Source organism: Dendroctonus ponderosae, unplaced genomic scaffold, assembly GCF_020466585.1.
Source record: "Dendroctonus ponderosae isolate FM_Combo_2020 unplaced genomic scaffold, Dpon_F_20191213v2 Dpon_F_20191213_5, whole genome shotgun sequence".
Taxonomy (NCBI): domain Eukaryota; kingdom Metazoa; phylum Arthropoda; class Insecta; order Coleoptera; family Curculionidae; genus Dendroctonus; species Dendroctonus ponderosae.
The window spans coordinates 7,727,518-7,747,857 of record NW_026018715.1 but is presented as its reverse complement, the minus strand read 5'-3'; the positions used below and the strand labels follow the sequence as shown (position 1 = coordinate 7,747,857).

Sequence of the window (20,340 nt, the reverse complement as noted above, 5' to 3'; positions counted from 1 at the left end):
CGAATTACGTTTACATAACTTAAATAATTCTAAAGTATTTGACACATAAAAATAATATTAGATTTTGATAAAATTCGAATTATTTAAAAAACCTTAGATTTAGACATTATAAATCTTATTAAAACGAACACTTATTTTGCTCAGAGAGTCCAAAAATGCAATAATATATAGGGTAATTCATTTAGAAAAACACAACTTTGATACTTTTAGGGCTTTTGGGAGACTCTGTACATTACAAAAATATCTTTAACATGTGCACCCGATAGGCGTCTGTGGATTTATCAAATAATACTTTGCAAAAAACAAACGGGCTAGCCGCGAACGTCCGTGCAGTATAGCGTGAATAACCCTGTATTTTTAAAAATAAGACTTTTTTAATTCGCTCCAGTACTGAGAACTGGTGAAAATTTTTCCACTGTGTAAAGCACCAAATCATTACTAAGTCCGGAGATCAAACTGAAGGAGTAGATACCCTTGAGATGTACATAGGTACTTATTTATTGAAAGCCACTGCTTATTAAAAAATGAGACGCCTAAACATGGGGTTCTGCCAGGATGACTATAAAATTTATGTAGCAGCCTAATTGTCTGTTTCGGTAATTTCGTAACATAAAAACACATGTAACCATTACCTCGCATGTTTAACTACGGTTTTTGTCGTTGATGGGCGGACATGTTCACTAAGCACCCAAATGAGGAGACAGAACTGTTTTCTCGAAGTACTGGGAATTATTAGAGTGAATAGAAAGTAGGGACTTTAAAGAATTTTTGAGGTCAGAAAACCAATTAAGTGTCTTAAAGAGTATAAAAGGATTGGACAGAAGATGTTATTAATTAGAGGGAACTTTGAGATTTCTCAAACTTTCAGACTCTCTTACAAAAGTGTTAAGTATTCGGAACGCATGAATAGAAGAGTGCAAATGCTTAAGGTTTTCGAAAAGCTCTATGGATTAATGCAGCGTCAGGCAAGCAATGGTCGACTTCTTCATTTACCTAATCGCAAAGTTCCCATCAACATTTACAAGTCCCATTCAAAGTACCACAAAGCATGTCTCCTTTGCGCTTTCAGCGATGCTAATCATTCGGCAATAGAGAATCACATCAATCGTTGCCTTTGGTGAAATTTGTCGTGATTTTCTCGTAATTTTACCAGTTTTTCTCCCATTAACAAGATGCAAAACTTGCTCGTTTTTCCGCATGTTTCCGTTTTATCGCTTTGCTTTCTTGCATTTAAATAGGTTGTTCATACCAATCTGTCGGTCTTAATAAACTGTGACCACTAAACAATTACCGATTAATTGTCTAACCGTTATGTTGTTGATAATTGGTAACCAATTTTGTTTAAATGGAAAGTCATGGGTTTTGGCATTGAATAAAAAACCTTAATAGTCTCATTTCCCGTCGTTCATTTGGATGTATTGATGCACGTATTTGTCTATATAGGTAATCTATGACTCTGGATCAGATACCGATCGACATTTTAATCGTAAGGGATTTAGATTATCTTTAAAGCTATTGTAACCGATTAAGATTAAAGCAGGACTTCGCTTCCTAAAGGAACTCCGAAAAGCTGAGAAGTACTTTTAATAAAGCGGGTTTTATCAGAAAGTTGAGTTGCGCTTTTGAGTTGTGCCGCTCGCTGAGTTAATGAGTTTTAACCCATTGGTTAATGAGTTGTAACTCATAGCCGATGACGGAATTTTAACATCTAACAAAAAAGCCATCAACATATTGCTTTTGCGCATATGATTGCTTGAAGCTATTTGGTCTAAAACGGGGGGAAATCCTGAAATTTTGAAGAAACTTTTAAAAATTTCAGAGCGATGAGTTTTCCAAATATTGATAATATGCTTTTGTTTTCTCTGGTCGTTTTTTGAGGAAACCTAAATTTTGTCCAAAAAAAAACAAAATAACTTAGTTTCATTCCGAATAATTGATTATAAACTTTCACTTGTTCTGTTCGGGGAAATATTTTTGGAAAAAAAATTTAGAAAAAATTATTAGGGTTTTGTTCAAAATTGGAAGTTCCAGAAAAAAAATTACTAAGCTGTTCAGGAGCCGAGTGTTCCAATAAAATGTATTTTATCATTTTCACAGAAAATACCTGAATATTGTCAGAATTTAAGTAAAACCAAAAATAATGCGTTTTTTGCGTAGCAAGAATTGCTTAATAGAAACTGCTAAAAACTGGAATGACCTGAAATTTTAAATAAACTTGAAAAATCTTCAGACCCATGAGGGTGGCGAATTTTCCAAATAATTTTTTGAAAACTTTTACTCTCTGGTCGTTTTTTCAGGATAATCGTAATTGCTTTCGGTAAAAAACTGAATAAAATTATTTGGTTTTTGTGCCAAATTCGAAGCTGAAAAGTGTTTTCTAAAGCTCTCTGATGAATGAGGCGAATTGTCTAGCAAAATCAATTTTGTAGTTTTTGGCTGCAAGACAACATTTTTGAGTTTTTGATTTAAAACTTTCAGTTTTGTGATCGGTTTTTGCGAAAACCTTAATAGTTTTCGAGGAAACAAGGGATAAATTTATTTTCTAATGGGTTTTTCGGGTTTTTAGGCCGTCGTTCGGTAGAATTTCGCCTTGACGTTTCGCAAGCACCAGTGGCTTGCATCTTCAGAAGTGGTTGGCTTGAACGCTTACACTGTTCTGATCATCAGAACAGTTACCGAAAAGTGAAAAGTTACTGTATAGTAAGTTTTGTATGGATTTTGATCAGCTTGGTCTGTAGTAAGAAAAGTTTTGATTTCGAAACATTACAATTAACATTTTAAGATTTAAAATTTTTCGTAAATTTTAATAGTTTCTGTCTGCCATGTGCAGGTCTAAGTTTGGCATTTATTTCCTCAGAAAGCAGTCAAGTTGGAGTGGGTCAAGTCAAGTGCGGAGTCAAAGTGCGTTCTGTGGATGGGAAGAAGTTTCGATTTTGAGTTATCATCAGGTTATTTGCAAGATTTTTTTTATTTGCAATACAATTTGATGATTGGTTATGCAGGTCTAAGATTGGCAGTTTTTTCTCGCAAAGCAGTCGAGTTGGATTATACACTTTCCGGTGTATTTTATAGGCCAGCTGACACCTACATGTGTAAAAAGTTTCGTTTTGAGTCATCATCAGGCTACTTTCAAATTTTTTTTTAATTTTCAATAGAATTTTGTGGTTACCTAAGCCAATCGCAGTAATTTTCTCACAAATTAATCACATTAGAGATTCACTTTCTGATGCCTTTTGTGGGGAAAAGTGTGTTCTATGTGTTAAAAAGTTTTGATTTTGAGTTATCTTCAGGTTAATTTTACAATTTTTTTTAAGTTGGTTTTTTAGCATTTGGTTTTTCAAAATTTGCAAAAGTTGAATAATATTCGTAGGACAATGAGTGGAAAATGTTTCGATTTTGACTCATCCTCAGGAAGTTTGTATCAAATTGTTTAGAACTTCGCATGTATTTTGTGCTTGTTTATGCTGGCCGAAGTTTCACAGCTACTGTCTCAAAACATAGTCAAGTTAAGAATTGACTTTTAATTAAGTTTTTTAAAGCATAGTTTGTTTTATGGCATCATCGGCAGGCAATGTTTGAGAAATTTTTTATTTGTGCCTCTCATTTTGTCGACACGTCTGAAAGCACTTCCAGTTGCCCGCAGCTTATAAGCCAGGAAGAAACCTTCATCGTCTGAACTTTTATACTCGTACAACCAGAGACTGTTTAAATAAAACTAGAAATCTTGCATTTATCCCACGGACGTTCAAAAAATTGTCACATCATTATTCTCCAAATGCGTCTCGCTAAAAATACCATTTTTAGGTTTAGCAGGAAAACTTCTAGTCTTTTCCTATGTGTCATAACACATAATAGATACCGCATGTATGAGTTATTTATGCGAAATGGAATGTGAACTAGTTGCATCAGACCGGGCGTTTAGACGTTACGCAAGATGCCGTTTTATGTTTGAAAAATGTACTAGTTAAGCAAATAAGTGTATGTGGGCATATTTTACCAATTAGTTTAAGCACTTAACTGCTAAATTGTTCAAATTTATTCTGACTAATTACGGTGTTTTACTTAATTCCAACTAGTTTTTCTACACTTAGCGAAGATTTATTGTGTTTTATTACTTTTTAGTTTGTCGTTTATGCATAGCATTGTGACCATACAGAGAGCTCCAATATTGGCGATGTTTGATATTAAAATTATTGATTTATTTCTATGAGGCCGCTTGAAAAACAAGTTAACTTGACAAACTCGCCATATTTAAGTAGTTTATGTTTCATACAGTCTATACATCATAATTCAATAAAGAGTGATTAAGTAGATAATGAGATTATAATGTTTATGTGTGGGAATAGACCGGTTTGGAAATAAACTCTCGCTGCAGCACAAACCACTTGTAATTGTACCCAAACCGTTAAAGTTCATTTACCATATTAGAATGTTTTTTTGTTCGCTAATTAAAACCAGTTGCTTGCGTTTACAGTCAGCTAATGTTCAATCGAAATCAGGAATAAATCTAAAGGAAGGGCCTGAATCAATCGCATCTGGAAGTTCAATCGCTTGATAGCACGATAATTATTGGCAAAATGATGTAGGTTTGCAATGAATGATACGGTAGAGATGATTAACCTTTGAAACTGTAATTATTTCATTTTGAACGTCACTGTTTTCCACGCAATTAAGTTTATATAATGTTGCTGCCGGGTAAAAGTTCAATGTCGCTCGCAATAATCGTACAGACAGTGAACAGAAGCAAACTGCTACTCAATTTTCAATTTTTTGACCATTCAAAGTGTCTTCTCGTCATAATTAATCGATTAGAATTTAGCATAAGAAAAGCAGCAGGATAATGAATGATTTTGCTGTAATCGACATTTTTTCCACTGAAATGGCAGCTTAGGCCGTTACGTAAACGGCTACATAAATTAAGCGCATTTTAAAGTTAATGTTGCATTAAACGATACGAACATTAGTTTTAACATCTGCACTCAGGCCGTTTAATTAATAATCACAGACGTTCTTTGACTGCTTCCGGTAACAAATGCTCAACTGTAAATAACTCCATTAACTGCCAAATTTTTCGCATTAATAGGCACGTTTTACTTAAATATTTTAATTGATGGTTGCATCAAAATAATGTTATTGTTGGCACGTGGCACTATGAGTTGCATTAAAAATCAGAAAAACTTTGGTTTCTTTTTACCAATTTACTCAGTAATTCTACGGTAGTTGCTCAGATTTTGATAGATCAGATACTTGATCTCCATTCTTGTTGTTTTATAACTCTTTGTATAAGGCTGATCCTCCATCCTTTAAAAGCTCATTATGTATTCCGTCTTTTCCTGCTGCTTTCCTGTTCTTAAGTTTTTGTATCGTTCCTTCAATTTCTATTTGTTGAATTGTCGCCACTACGTTTGTTGCTATTGATGGTGATTGTATTTGTATTTCTTTTTCATCTTGATTATAACATGATTTCGGGTAGTTTATCCATGTTCTTCTATACGTTTTAGTTCGATAAGTTCTCTTAATTCCGTTTGTTTTTCCTTAATCGTTGGCCATATTTTCTACTGCATTCGCTAAATTTCCCATTGTTCTGTTTTTAGTCTTCTAACTAAAGCGTGCGTTTTGTTGTGGGTTTTCTTATACTGATTATAAACATGTTGTATTTGTTCATATCTGTAGTTACAAACGCTGTTTTCCTCTCTTTACATTATTCTTTAACTTTTTCTGAGAAGCAGAATGCAAAATAGAAAAATCCTGAGGATTTTCAGCGAAAGTTCTACTAAGTAGGAGTTTTTGGAGCTCACCCATGGGGATCTCGGTAACCATACTAGATAAGATATTGGTTAAATTGGGGCAAAGTTGCGCAGTCTAGAGCTTACTAAAATGATAATTGAATATTTTTTAAAAAAGCTGCGACTTCCGGAGATATCTGGAAAAAATCGAAATTCGAAGAAATAGTTTTTAATTTTTCCTTAGCTTATTTGACGCGGAAATTTAAATGAATAATACTTCATCATTGCAACTTTTTCTCTTCTACAACGTGGCGATGTTGTATTTAAAATGCGACTTGTGGATTATTAACAACCATCATCAACTTTGTTTTTATAATGGGCGCCATATTTATCTTTTACGTGTTTGAAATCAGCTTTTTTGCTGATTATGATAATGTATCACATGTTAAGGTTCAGTCTTGCTGTTTGGTGAAAATAACAAAAATTTCGTTTTTGCAAAGAGTGCTTTGGAATGACACACACTCTTTTGCTTAATCAATAGATTTTAGGTAGTTTCTGTATCTCTTTGAATAGGATTTAGTTGTACATAGGATGAAACTAAACTTTGAGAAACCAGTAAATTAAGAACATTATAAGAGGTGCTCGAAGGGTTTACCTTCCACTTCCATGCACAGATCTATGCGTCTTCTTAAATTTTGTAGTGATCTTAAAACGTACCTTCTTCTAATTTTGGTTCCTAATGTTGTGATTATCCTCCTTCGCAGGTCATTAATATCGGTGGGTACAAATTTATAAATGAAGTTTTTCATAGTTCCCCATAAATAATAATCTAAAAGGGAAAGATCTGGTGATCGTGCCGACCAACGTATATGCCCATTGTTGGAAATTACTCTGCCGGGAAATATTTCAGACAAATAATGAGCCTATTGAAAACTAATTAATTTTCAATTGCAGAAAAATCAACATGAACATTTGCTTCTAAAAGCGCTTCTGAAACTACATTAAAATCATGGCTTTTTCCTTAAAATCACATAGAAATAAATGGCTATTAATTTAATGTTGTACATAATTATATGTGTCTGGGCATCGATCATGCTCACCTCAGTTATCGTTTGCTATTTCGTAATTTTCAGCTAAATTTGCAAAATGACTGTGCAGTTTTCGAAAGAAAAGTGTGCCACCGTTACAAATGTGGGAATTTGCGAGTACATTTTGCGTCACATAAACTTATGCTATTATTTATTGTGTAGAAATTTGTAGTTGACATTTTGATATGCTCGTACACAATCGATTACAAAGGGAAGTTCTATTAGATATATACAAAATAGGACAAGATCTACAATTTGAATGCCAATTTTAATTTATTTTAATGACTGCGTTGTGAGATAATTGTTATTATATTTTTTTCTTTCCTGAGTTTCAGTCAAAATGTGAAATAAAAATGTTAATATCGTTTATTTCATATTACGTTTTAGCGAGACAACAGCGCCATCATCAGATTTAAAATCCAAAACAAAGTACAAAAGCCAATTTACAATTAACATATGTTGTACAAAAACTATAATTTACAAAGCATTAAGACATCCATTAGTTCTTAAGGAAAAAAAATATTTGGGAGAGCAAAGTAAGTTTTTCAAATGTTTTGCTCTCCCAAAAGGAAGGATTTCCCTCAAGAACTGATGAATGTTTTAACGCTTTATAAATTATAGTTTTTGCACAACATATTTTAATTGTAAATTGGTATTTGTACTTTTTTTTTAATTTTAAATCTGATGATGGCGCTGTTGTCTCGCCGAAACGTAGTATGAAATAAACGATATGAACATTTTTATTTCACATTTTGACTGAAACCCAGGTAAGAAAAAAATTAATGCCAATAAAGGATGAAACCTAACACTACTGTAGACGAAAAGTCCTTAGAACTCTAAGAACGCCTCCAAAATAGACGCGAAACTTGACAAAACCTCCAGTCCTCAGGAGCGAAAGCACTTACTTGCTATTGCACTTGAATGTGCAATACCTTTTAAATACGTTTGAAAATCACCAAATTTTTCGAAAAAAGTTTAAAATCCTGAAATTTTTCGATATGCGGTTGCTGTTCAGGCAACTAGCACATAAAAAATCTGAAGCAGAATATTAAGCAGCAAATTTGTTACAGATCTGCACTTGGCAGCAGAATTGGGCAAAACGCTTTTGGACCGCAACAGGGAACTCGAGACCCACTTGAAGGAGAAACAGAGCACCATAGAAGATCAGAAGTTGGAAATAGAGGTAACAAATTGGCAAATATTGGCGAAACTCTTTATCTAATCCATAATTTTCTTTTAGTATCTAACGAAACAGACGGTCGCTTTAAAGGAGGTGAACGATTCCCGATTACGGATCTACGAGCAGCTGGAGGTGAGCATTCAGGACCTGGAACGCACCAATCATCGGCTCCAATTCGAAAATGGGTCTGAGAGGAAACACGTCAAAAGCCTCAATGCCACTATTGAGCAGTTGGAGGGCAAGAACGAGGAACTACAGGGTGTTATCGACGAGCTGAGGTAGAAAAACAAGTTTAAAATTGCTGATAATCCGCCGTATTAAATTAAATTTGAATTATTTTAATTGAACAGTTATATCCAAGTTTTCTCCAATTTGTTTTTTTTTCAGGTTACAAATAGACGTTCTCAAAAAGAAGGCGTTACGTAGCAGCGATGTGGGATTGAGCAGAAGCGCGAACCAATCAGGTGTTACGTTACGACACGTTCTACAAAGCCCAGAAAATGAGGAACTGCCTGCTACCCCTCCATCGTCACATCCGAAACAGGTAAGTTAATGTGTGAATTGTTTGGTAAACATCAAAGATATCATTTCATAGTCATTCATAAATCTCGATTTGTTTGGAAGCAACTGAATTCTATCGATCGGCCATTGATCAATAAAAAACTGGTGGAAAGGATAGATTGAAATCAACTCGCCTCGCCCCTATCCATAGGCGCAGTTAGGGTTTATACAAAAATCGACATTTTAGAAAACCGGTTTTCGAATAGTAAATATTCAGAAAACCTGTTTTAACCGAATAACCAAAATTTTTTGCTCGAATATTCTGTAATTTGAACAAAAAAATTTGACAGAAAATTTGGAGTGATTAAAAGCAGTTGTTGGCTGAAATTATTAACTGTTCAATTTTATTGATAGTAAAATTGTTTATGCAATTTAGTAGAACAAAAAAATATTAGTTTACCAGGATTAAATAACTTTAAGAACAATTATTCGTTGTTTATGCATCATTTTCACATATCTATAAGGATGTAAATATTTTTATAATAGTAAAACGAGTTATCCAGCAAAAGGTTCGAATAAATAAAAACAATATATTTTCACATTTATATTATAACCATATTATTTCTTTAAAAAACAATGTTACTAGATACAGATAGATACTTAAAAACAATTAGAAAATGTGTGTATTATATAATGTAAATTATAATCAAAGCCGATTGACAAGAGTAAATAAAGTTTATGCATACATACTTATTAAAATCAATTTTAGTTTTAAAGACAATTAAGCAAAGGACCGAGTATTTTCTATTCCGGGCAATTTTAATACAAATTTAAATATTGAATTTATTTTTTTGTTTAATGAAATATGATTTCAGAAAACACAGGTCTATCGATTTGCTATTTAGCCCTGTCCTTAGTTTATTCACAAAATTCTCCGAAATAGAAAATACCCTCTCACTTGCAACCGTACTAAGATTAATCGTTTTTGGAGCCTGATATAATAGTTCTAAATTTTTTATCGTTTTATTTGTGGCTTCCAGGGCCAGAAACTCTTTTCTTAGAGTTTGAGTAGAAGAAGTCACTTCTTCCGGTTCCTTTAAATATTTATTAATTGCCACTTCCATAGCATTTTTCAATAAAACATTGTCTGGCTCTTGAATATCGCTTTTATCACGTTTTTGAAATTTTTGCCCTTCATTCTTCATACAATTTAATTCATTTATAGTTTCATAAAACTTATAAATAAGATTCATAACTCTAGAATTATTTTGTGGAAAGCAATAATTTCGTGGTTGCAACGATTCTCGTATGGACGAGCTATTTGTTATGCAATTAATAGATAGATAGTCCATCCAATGCAGCAAGCTTTGATACAATTTCTTCTAAACTAGTCCCTTTCACAAAGTTAAGAATCAAAATCAATTCCTGGGATTCAGTCATTTATTGTCTATTTATCAATTAAAATACGTTTCGGTGTTTTCCACCATCATCAGTTTCTCTAAAATAACAGATAGTAAAAAAAATTTTTTTTCTTTTTTTCTATGTACAATGAAATATATATATGTACAATGAAAGTTAAGAATACAGGGCTGGGTACCTACTTGTTTGTGAACTCGGGACGGCATCAGATGATTTTTTTTCGGTTATTTTATCGTGCACTGTTTTCAAATGATTATGTAGACAGCTTGTGCTTGATCCTTTGCAAGTAACCATTTTATTGCAATAAATACAACGGGCTTTTTATTTTTCTACTTTTTTGAAATAATTCCACACGTCTGACCTTTAGGACTACAAAGATATAAAAAATATAAAAACAAATTTATGTTTTTATAATATTAAAATATGTTACCTACTTACATTTTGTATATCATCTATATCACATATCGATCAATGGCACTGAACACTGAATTTATGAACTTGTACATAAAGAAACCAGAAGACAAACTGATATAAAATCTAAATTAATTCATCCAATAGACAAAACACACCGTTTCTTGAAATCATATCGGACTGATATGATTCAACGAACCAAACCGCTTGCAACAGTGTTTTCATCAATCTGGTACATTTGGCTACATTTGTCATTTTCAAATTTTTTTGACGTGTTATTCATACATTGAAAACCGATATTTTCTACTAAAAAACCGGGTTTAAAATTTCATAATTTTCTCCAAAAACCCGGTTTTTAAAAACCGACAAACCCTAGGCGCTGTACAAATCTGCCTGTATTAATCGATTTATTCTAATCATAAAAGGTTCTTTGATTTTGTGACTTTATCATTTTTATTATCAACAAAAAACACGAGAAATTGCCGTATTAATGAGTCCACTTCCCCTTAGTATAATTTTGCTACCCGATATTACCCTCATTTGCGGTGTTGTCATGATGAATGTTTCATCATGTTTTCTTGTAATTACCACCTTAAATTCTTAGGATTTTTTTAATTTAAAATTTCAACGCTGTTATTTTAGTAAGATTTGTTTGTCGCTTATTACAAACTAAACAAGTATAACACCAAATACAATCATGGCTATCGTTTTCCTGCTATTTTATTGTTGATGCTACTCATATATCAAATTCTATATTAATATAATATTCTATAATAAGTACCTAGTTTTATATAGACTTAATCTGAGATAAGCACCCATTTACCTGGCGTTTTATGCATGTAGGACAAATGCTCAGGCGGGCACAATTCGCGATTTCAACAAACGTTCGCCCATCAAAGACCAGAATGTGACCAAAATTCGACTGAAGAACCCGACCAAGGTATGGAGGAAATGGCTCAACTGTTGGCGCAGCTCAGGTAAGTGAAAAACCAAACATTATTAATACCGATCATATATACAGATAAATTGAAACTTTATGAAAATTTTCGTTAATTAATCTACTAAACTTTAGTTAATAGACATAAAGCAATAAGTTACAATTCAATGAAACAAGGTTTTTGCAATAAAGTGTGAATGTTAACTCAAGGGTGTGTAAAGTAACCCTTGAATATTATTGAAAACTGACTCGTCAAAACACAAGCCAACATCCTGAAGAGTTCCGATTAAAACATGTCAAATATAGGTCAAAATGGTTAAAGTAGTAGATAAAAAAAACGAGAAAATGAACTTGACTGTTCACCCCTCACAGTCAGGTGGGCAGTCTGATACAGATTGAATATTAATTATTTTCGCACAAACTAAACCGCAAATTTTATATGGGCAGATGGAAGGGAAGGAATTTAATTTCCGTATCCTTGCAAAATACTGCTAAAATTCTTAAAAGTTTATGATTGCATATTAAAAACGGCAACTGGCTTAGGCAGTGACAAACATTAGAATCAACTTGAAAATCATGGAACATTTAATAGCGTAACAAATATATAAAATAAACTGTATTAACAGAGCAATGAAATAAAAATAATTAGCGCGGTAAAATGGTGAACCGAATACCTATTGCTGAAATAAAGTTAAGTAAGTAATGACTCCTGGGTTAGCAACCGAGATAAAGCCGATTTTTGCGATTTTCACCTATTTTAAAAGGATTATTTGGTTTTTACTCTGTGACTCTCCCAAGAGTTATCACTTTCCCTAAATTTTCTTTTCGATTAATTTATATTATTTTATGTTTTATTCTAAGCCTTTAGTTTACAATTTTACCGCGCTAATGAATCATTCCTCTGTAATTACAATTAATTTTATTTTACTTTATTCCATTAATTTGTTAATTCGTCTTTAATAGGTTATCGAGATGGTATGGGACTGATAATTATCGCCTTTCACTCTATATCGCAATGTTATCTCTTTTCTTTGGAACGCTTTTATTTGTCTATTTGTGATGCATCATGTCTTTTAAAGTTGATTTGAATCATTAGTTTTTGTATAAATCCCTTTCCAGCTTCGAATTTGGAACAAAAATCAAATAATTTTCTATCAAAAAAACAAGCAGAATAAGCGAAAGTTTATAACAGATTACTTGGAAATCTCGTTACTTTCATACGTATAAACACTGTAGAGTTTGTTGAAAAAATGTGGATTTTTTTCAGCGTCGAATTCGGGTCAAAAACGAAAATCTATTTACTAAAGTTTTTTTTTTGTTTTTGTTTTTTTTTAAGTTTCTTTAAATTTTCAGGTCATTCCCGTTTTAACAGTTTCTATTAAGCAATTCTTTCTACGGAAAAATCGAATTATTTTTTAGTTTCACTTAAAATACTGACAATCTTCAGGTATTTACTGTGAAAAATTATAAGGTAAATGTTATAGACACTCGCCTCCTTAACCGATTTACAAAAATTTTTGGAACTTTTTGCAGCTTTGAATTATGGTCAAACCTTAATAATTATTTCTGGGTCTTTTTCCAAAAATATTTCCGCGATTTGAAAAAGTTTCTAATCATTTATTTGAAAAACTTTTGGAATCTGGGGTTTCTTCACTTGTAGGTCAATATTTCTAAGCAACACTGCCTCTAAACAGAAAAACCGCGATTCTCCTAACGTTTTACTGTAAAATACTGGCAAACTGAATTTTTTATGCAAAAAAAATTGAGAGATCGAATTTACATGAAAACTCGTCGACTTTCTTTGGACTCAGTTCTGTTGCTGGGAAAATCTAGAATAGTTTTTTTTTGGTTGTGAAAATTCCAGTCTCGGGTCTCGTCTCTGACTGAAATCTGGGTTATTTTAATTGGGCTCCCTATAAGTTTTTACATAATCAGATATTAAAATTAATCTCACAACTGGACAAGAGTATGTGGTGCTTTCTTCGAAATGTACGTTTAATTTTTCTTTGTGTTATCGCGAGTGGTAAGAGGAGTGTTATAAAACACTCCTCTTGCTACCTTTAGTTTATACTAAATATATATATTTATACGAAATCTTTAACGAAGTCGAAATAAAAAGTCTGAGCCTGTTAAGTCTGGAAACCGAGACGGCCAATTTTGCTAACCATTCGAACATAGTTTCACATTTTGCCACATTATATCAAAAAGATGAGATAAGTAAATTGGAGGTGTTCTTAGGGAGACTCGGGCGCAATGCAGCAAAGATGAACGAATAATTGGGGAACTGCAAGAGCAGCTGACGACGCTCGAGCACCAGAACCAGGCTCTAGAGCACCAAGTGGTTCAGCTCAGCCACAGAGGCGACGATCTGAACATGAAAAGCATGCACGAAGAGCTGAACTCCCTGGACGAAGTCAGGTGAGACATGGAGTCTAGAGGTGTTAACTGTCTTTACTAATCCCTGATCCTTACTCCGATATTATTATATAATAAGTCCTCAAGTAACGAACAGTTACTCTTATCGCATCTACATGGTATATTCGGGTCCTCTTGAGTAATGAGTAACCGAATAAACACTTCTGTAATGGAGTCAAATTCATTGGGTTTCTGATCTTACCCAAGTCCGTTTTTGGTTGTTTCAGACAAGGGCAGGTGTGCAGCAAATGTCTGCGCACAGTGGATCAGTCCTCTGAGCTGGACCTCGCCGAAGACGACGATCAGAGCATGCTGGACGCATTGAACGCCACTCAGCATCGCGCCTCCTTCTCCATGAACGTAAAGGTGAGCCACATGCTTGTCCGGCACCTGGGGTTTCTAAGTTTGTCCGAATGCTTCTTGTAGCGGCATGGAGTTGTGCATGCTTTTAGGCTAACGAGGCAAGGCTGCGGACGCTGATCGGTTCAGGGAGAACCGATTTATTGTAGGGCCTCGAAAGCCGTTTGTATTTGTTGTTGTGTTTGTTTCTGCAGGGGCCCAACCCGGAGGAGAATCTACTCCGAAGGGTCTGGATGCAGCTTTTTGCGCTGTTGGTTGACTTATGCCTGCATGTGAAAAACGAGCATTTTCTGCCGATCTGCCGGGTCGTTCGCGGCCCGTTTCTTCTCCTGTATTACGTTCTCAGGCATAAGTTATACTGAAACGAGCTGAGGTACGTTTTTTTGCTGTTCTTAAAACGTTTGCTCATTTCGAAGGCTTACTGCAAACGACCGAAGTCAACTACATCTTTAGACCTCTTTGGATCTTTTCTCAACGGGTTTTAAGGCGTCAAAGTGGCTTTAGTTGTTCTTCCAACAGCCTCCCCGAAGAAAAGACTATGACGCAATGTGTGGGTAACAAATTTCATCTCAAATCCTCCAACCGAGTCAAAGTATTAAGTTGTCCCGAACTAAATACGCTGTTTTTTATGGGCGTGAAAGTCGACGAAATTGTGTCTCTTTATATTATGGATTTAAGGTCATGTTTATAATGTTTTTGCAATTTTGAAGGGACTGTTTTTAATGGAATTGGAGTATCAGCCATACGAAATGTGTCATCATGGATACCAAAAAATGCCTAATAAAATGTTCGCACAGCTTGCTATCGATCAGATATCTCAGAAGTTGTCTCAATTAATGTATCTTGAGAACATTCAACTAACTTTAAATTACAAAGGGCATTTTCAACGTAAAAATATCGTGATCTTAAATGTTACAAAACCAGTTGTGTAGTTCTTTTCCATACACATGAGACATTTTTTTTGCTTTAGCAGCAGTTTTAGCTTTTCTGTAGTAAAAACCACTTTGCCAAAAGTGCGACTCATATCTGATTCGGAAACAACGATAATCAATCGGAAATATTCACAGCAATCGTAAAAAATGCAATAAAATCCTCTATTGAGCAAATACGATATTACTTCCCGGTCAATCTGATATTTCGCAATTCCCCATTGTACACACACAAAATAACCAAGTAGGTAACAGAAATTGGTTGAACTGGAGGCAGTTTTTCTTATAGTGATTATCTATATTAATGTCTAGCTAAACATGTAGCGTGTTTCATGAAGATGAGTAGTTTAAAGCATGTGAAGTAAAAAATGATAACTTATGCATATGCCTATTAAACTTATGCAAATAATAATATTTTTTAATACTAACCTGAGAAGTCAGAGAAGTCATTTTTCTCTCCCTAGGTCAGAAATAGTAATTATAATATAAAAAAGTACCTAATTTTAAATAATTAAATTAAGAATTAAAAAATTAAAAAGATTCACTAATTTTGCGCTTTTCCCCAGAAGTGTTCATAGAACTTTTATCTATTTTCTGGAGACCGATAATTTATATTGCGGAACGCCATGCGGAAATGCGACGCTTCACAAAATTTATGGGAAATGCAAAATTTTATTAAATCATTTAAATCAATTTTCCTGGAATTCTATCAAGGGCATGAAAAAATGAAAATGTGTTGAAAGCACGGAATGTTAATTTTATCGCAATATAGAATATGGACAAAAGATAAAAAATAGGCAAAAAATATTCAAGTAGGTGTTAACGTGTACCAAGATGCAAAAAGTTTAAGCTTTTTCCAAAAAAGATCTCATTTTCGTGGTAATTTGCAGGATCGATTATTTCCACAAGGAAAACCCAGATCAGAAAAAGTTCTTCGAAAGGCTCGTTGAAAATCACCTTCTAAGCAAGACCCTAAAATATTTGGACATCATGAAGAAACACCCTGTAATTGTTCTAGTCTAGAAAAGCCTTTGGCGAGCTATCAAATGAATGAATTCTGACTGTTTCTGCCTAAGGGAATCATTGAATGTATGCTGATGATACTTAGATTAGCATTGAGCTTTGTGTGACTTTCGGAGAACGTAAAAAACGCCGCCCAAACGGAGACTTACCTTTTCTTAAAAACGTGGGCTTGCTAACAATGTCATCGATAAGTTTTATATATGAGCGATCTCATGAGTTGCTGCAAGTCTTCAATTATTGCGTCTGGAGCAGCTTCTACTGTTTTTACAGAATACGGTGTATCTTGACCATCAAATTGATTTAATTGGAAATTAAACAGAGGTCTCGTTCGGCCTTTAATACGTTTTCTCCATACACATGGGATGGTTTGGTTCTCTTTGAACAGCATTTCTTATTTTTACACATTTTCAATGGGACAACCAAAACTACCAGAATTACTGAGATTTTTCATAAGCAAGAAATGTTTGCTGTTTTGTGTGGATTTCAAAGAAAATATATGATATTGAAATATCTTCAAGAAAAGATCACTGTCAAGAAATCTAGTTATTTAAAACTATATTTTCCCTGCTGTTCCCAGTTTGCTTTAAAGAGAAGAAGTTCAGGATCCTCATGTTCCTGCTTTAGATCACTTTCAATTTTAAAAGGTTTTGAGACTTCAAATCATTCATGTTTTCACGAGTTAGATACTTTTTTCCGGGATAGAAAATTCTGACATTTTTATCTCTCTCAAAGTTGTCTTCATCTTGTTGGGAATCTAATAAACAGATTATGGACTAATCGTCTTAAAGTAAAGACTTGATGTGTTTTTAAAAAATTACTGGAAGCTTATTTATTCTGTTTAATCAGATGCTCGATACGTTTGTCTATGCAGTGTGAATTGGAGTGTTTCATCTGTGGCTAGAACAATGCTTTCTGGCCATTTAGTCGATATTTGCTCTTCTTTCCAGGTTTTCCTGTGTGTGATGCTTTTGAGGTCTCAGTTCATTAATTGTTTCCAATGTTCCTTCCATGACGGAGTCATCTACTTGTAAGGAACAAATTGAAAAAGAAAGATTATTAGCCATAACTGGACTAGTTTCGTTTGAAAAAAATCAACTAAAAGAGTTGCTAAAAAATGTATTGTCGTCCGAGAAAAAAACAAGGCAAGGACACAGCTTCCAAAGCAACATATTTGGCAATTAGTTGTAAAAAGTGCCAATTCCTTTCGGTTTATTTGCATGAAATACCGAACAAACATAAATTACAAGGAGAGAACTTCAGGTGCATTTTTGCAGTAAGCCCTCGATATACGCTAGCAAAGGTAAATCTTTGCAACTGGTGCCTTTTGAGTATGAATTTTGGCGCAATTTGCTTTAAAACCACGTTCCCTGCAGTGTAACATTTTCCTTTGGTTTGTAAATATCAGGGCCCCCGCTTTGAGCTATACTAGACTAGACATAGATGTATATTTTTATACAAATAAACAATGCCACTAGTACATATCGGTGTTTTATTTTGGATGGCTTGGTGTAGGTAAACGCATCCCCAACAGTTCACTGTTGCCGCCGTAGTTAGAGACACTTGCCATATGGATTAACGAATTTTCCTTGATTTTTAGGACCATGCAAACAGCCAGTCTTCGCCCTTACCAACTCGCGGGCACGACAATCCGTATGAAGTGCTCGTGAAGAAATACGAGGCACTGGTGGAGGTCCACCGAGGAAACCCTGGCAAAACGGCAAAGTCTGATCAGTGCCCGTCCTTGCAGGATGAAATGCAATTGACTTCCGGTGACTTCGTCTATGGGACCAGCACTAAAGATACCGACGAGGAGAGTGGGCACGGTGGAAGTTTGCGCACCGGCAAGCAGACCAGAAAGACCTTCTCGACGCCGACGGACTTTTCGGAAGCAGAAACTAGTTCTTCGGGATATGCCGAGGAGACGAGCAACAAGGGCACCCAGACCGAGAGCAACATCGCGTCCTTCCTCTGCAAGATCGTGGACGGTGAGGATTGCGTCAGTATATATGATGAGGCCACTCCCTTCGACTCCCGATTCCGCGACCTGCCAGAGTATCGGGACTTGTTTGTGGAGATATTCAAAGTGTTGAAAATCGCCGCCGAGAAGAAGGCTGGAGGGGAGGAGCTACCGCTCCTCCCGGCAACGCCTGCGCCTTTGCAGCCAATGGCTGCCGAGTTCCTGGATGACGATACACAGAGTGTCCTCTCCTCGACCATGTCGGAACTGTCGACGCAGAACGAGGGCACCACTATCGTGGAAAACATCATCCAGGCGCAGAACCAGCCCATTCCTGAAGCCGAGGAGCCGACGAAGGCCGAGTGCGTGCTCAGACCGCTGGTGCGCCAACCTCTCGAGTATGTCTCGGTGGAGGTTCGCAAACGCTCCTCCTCGCGACGCAAGAACAAGTTTTCTGAACGGTCCGATTCGCCCATCACCCACATCATCGGCAGCCCCAAAATCACCTACTCCAGTCGCCCAAATTCCGGCAAGAAGCGTCGCGACGTTCGTTCATCGGCCCCGGAAGAAGACAGCGTTTGGAACGGCAGCACCTTGCAGTTCTGGGCGTCGGACAGAAATGCTCCCTCGCCCACACCCAGCCAGGGCAGCACCAAAGGATATTTGGAGTTCAAGCCCAGCTTGGCCTCCCAAGACTTGAACAAGCTGAAAAAACTGGATCTGTCCTATGCAGAAGTATTGAGGAAGGCCGATACGAAAAAACGGGAGCTGTACAGGCAGAGAAGGAAATAAAGATCTTTGGCTTCTCCAGCCGCTGGTGGTTTAGATTGTAGGTCCGCATTCCACTGTAGCTTAGTTTGTCTTTCTTTGTTTTCAAGAGGCTTTCCTTTGCGACGAGTTACATGGAGGCTGAACCAAGGCGCCTGTAAATATTGCGTTCGCGTCAAGACCTGTATATGTTGATTTTATCATTAGTAGATTTATGAGTAACTTGTTACATGTGCCAATCGTCGAGTTTAATCACAAATTTTTAGCTAATAATAAGTAGAAAGATTGATGGAAAACAATTTTTAAAATTGGCACAGTTAAGGCGATGCGGTAACAAGAGACACAAGAAATTTTTGGTAGGTTTCGCCAGCAAAACTACCAAAAGCAAAGACGCAGGATTTTGCTTGCTCTGTATGTGTCTTGTTGACCAACCTGCTAAAATTGCTGCTATTTGACGACAACTAATTAAGTTAACGAATCTGGCTCAACTATTCTAACACTTGAAAAGTTGTTTTCTTCTCTGCTTCTAAATATACAATGCGACAACAAAGTCGACCCAACAACGGGATGTAATACTTTGAATGTATTTTTCTTTCAGTGTAAGTGGATGTGTAAGTAAACGTTTGTGATTAAATTATTTTACACTTGCTCTTGGTCGATTTACTTTTAATCCTAGTAACATCGCCTGCACTTCAATTCCGACGCTGTTAATTTTTTTTAATCGTATATACAGCGGAGCAAAAAGTAAATTATTCAATTCAACAGCTTAAAAACTCAAAAAACCCTTCCAGCACATTAGCAATACTGTCGACCACGGTTGCCAGGTGCGAAAATCGAGTTTCGGTAGATAAGCTCGACACTTTTCGGTAGAAAATCGGTAGACTCATTTTTCTTTCATTATTAATTAATTAATCCAAGGGCCAGAGCTGGTTGGGTAGTCCAAAACCTCACCAAAAAAAGGCTCCAAAAAATCGCGCGTTTTTCAAAACTTGAATTTTTAAACTTACAGGAATACTAAAATAAGCATGAGTCAGTAAAGAAGTAAAGATGAAATTGTGCCCGTTTTTAGCTTATTTCTCAACTTAGTTTTCATTAGATCAACCTGTGAAAATATCCGTTCAACATTGGCTGATGAGTGAGGTAGCATAAGCAGGTTACAAATAAAATTGGTTAAAATTGGAAACATAAATGTATCACCTCCATATTTCAATATTTGTACTTGGCTCCAAAACTCATTTTTCAACATTTCGGAACAGACGTGATTCTGTGTCCGACCTTGTAATTCACCATCATTTATTAAATTTGGAAATATCATTGCAACATCAGAAATAGATTGTAGGAAACCTGATTTCACTATCGCAGGCACTATAAAACATAATTTTGTCATATTTATGGTCTATATGGCGGGCTTGATTCATTTTATGTTTGAAAAAGAACTCTAAAATACGATGTGTGCTAAAATAAAATGTTTGCTATTACCAACGTACTTTGATCATGAATGGAAATATGTTATATTATTTTAAGTAACCCACGGATCATTTTTTAAATTTTATTTGTTACTTTTCGGTAGAAATCTGCATGGTATCGGTAGATCGGTAGGTTTCTTGACAAATCGGTAGACTTGGC

At 35.2% G+C, this 20,340-nt stretch overlaps 1 protein-coding gene across 3 annotated transcripts in view; it reads left to right on the top strand.

Annotated features, from left to right (window-relative positions):
* LOC109539565 overlaps window positions 1-19,362 on the top strand; it is a 74,644-nt gene extending 55,282 nt beyond the window's left edge. For all 3 annotated transcript variants that reach the window (XM_019907388.2, XM_019907389.2, XM_019907387.2), the window contains 7 exons: window positions 7,885-7,997; window positions 8,055-8,272; window positions 8,382-8,538; window positions 11,169-11,302; window positions 13,501-13,680; window positions 13,905-14,043; window positions 17,587-19,362. In XM_019907388.2, coding sequence (XP_019762947.1) covers window positions 7,885-7,997; window positions 8,055-8,272; window positions 8,382-8,538; window positions 11,169-11,302; window positions 13,501-13,680; window positions 13,905-14,043; window positions 17,587-18,738 — 2,093 coding nt within the window. In that variant the 3' untranslated portion in view covers window positions 18,739-19,362. The remainder of the gene's footprint in view (window positions 1-7,884; window positions 7,998-8,054; window positions 8,273-8,381; window positions 8,539-11,168; window positions 11,303-13,500; window positions 13,681-13,904; window positions 14,044-17,586) is intronic.
* Window positions 19,363-20,340: the final 978 nt, after the last annotated feature.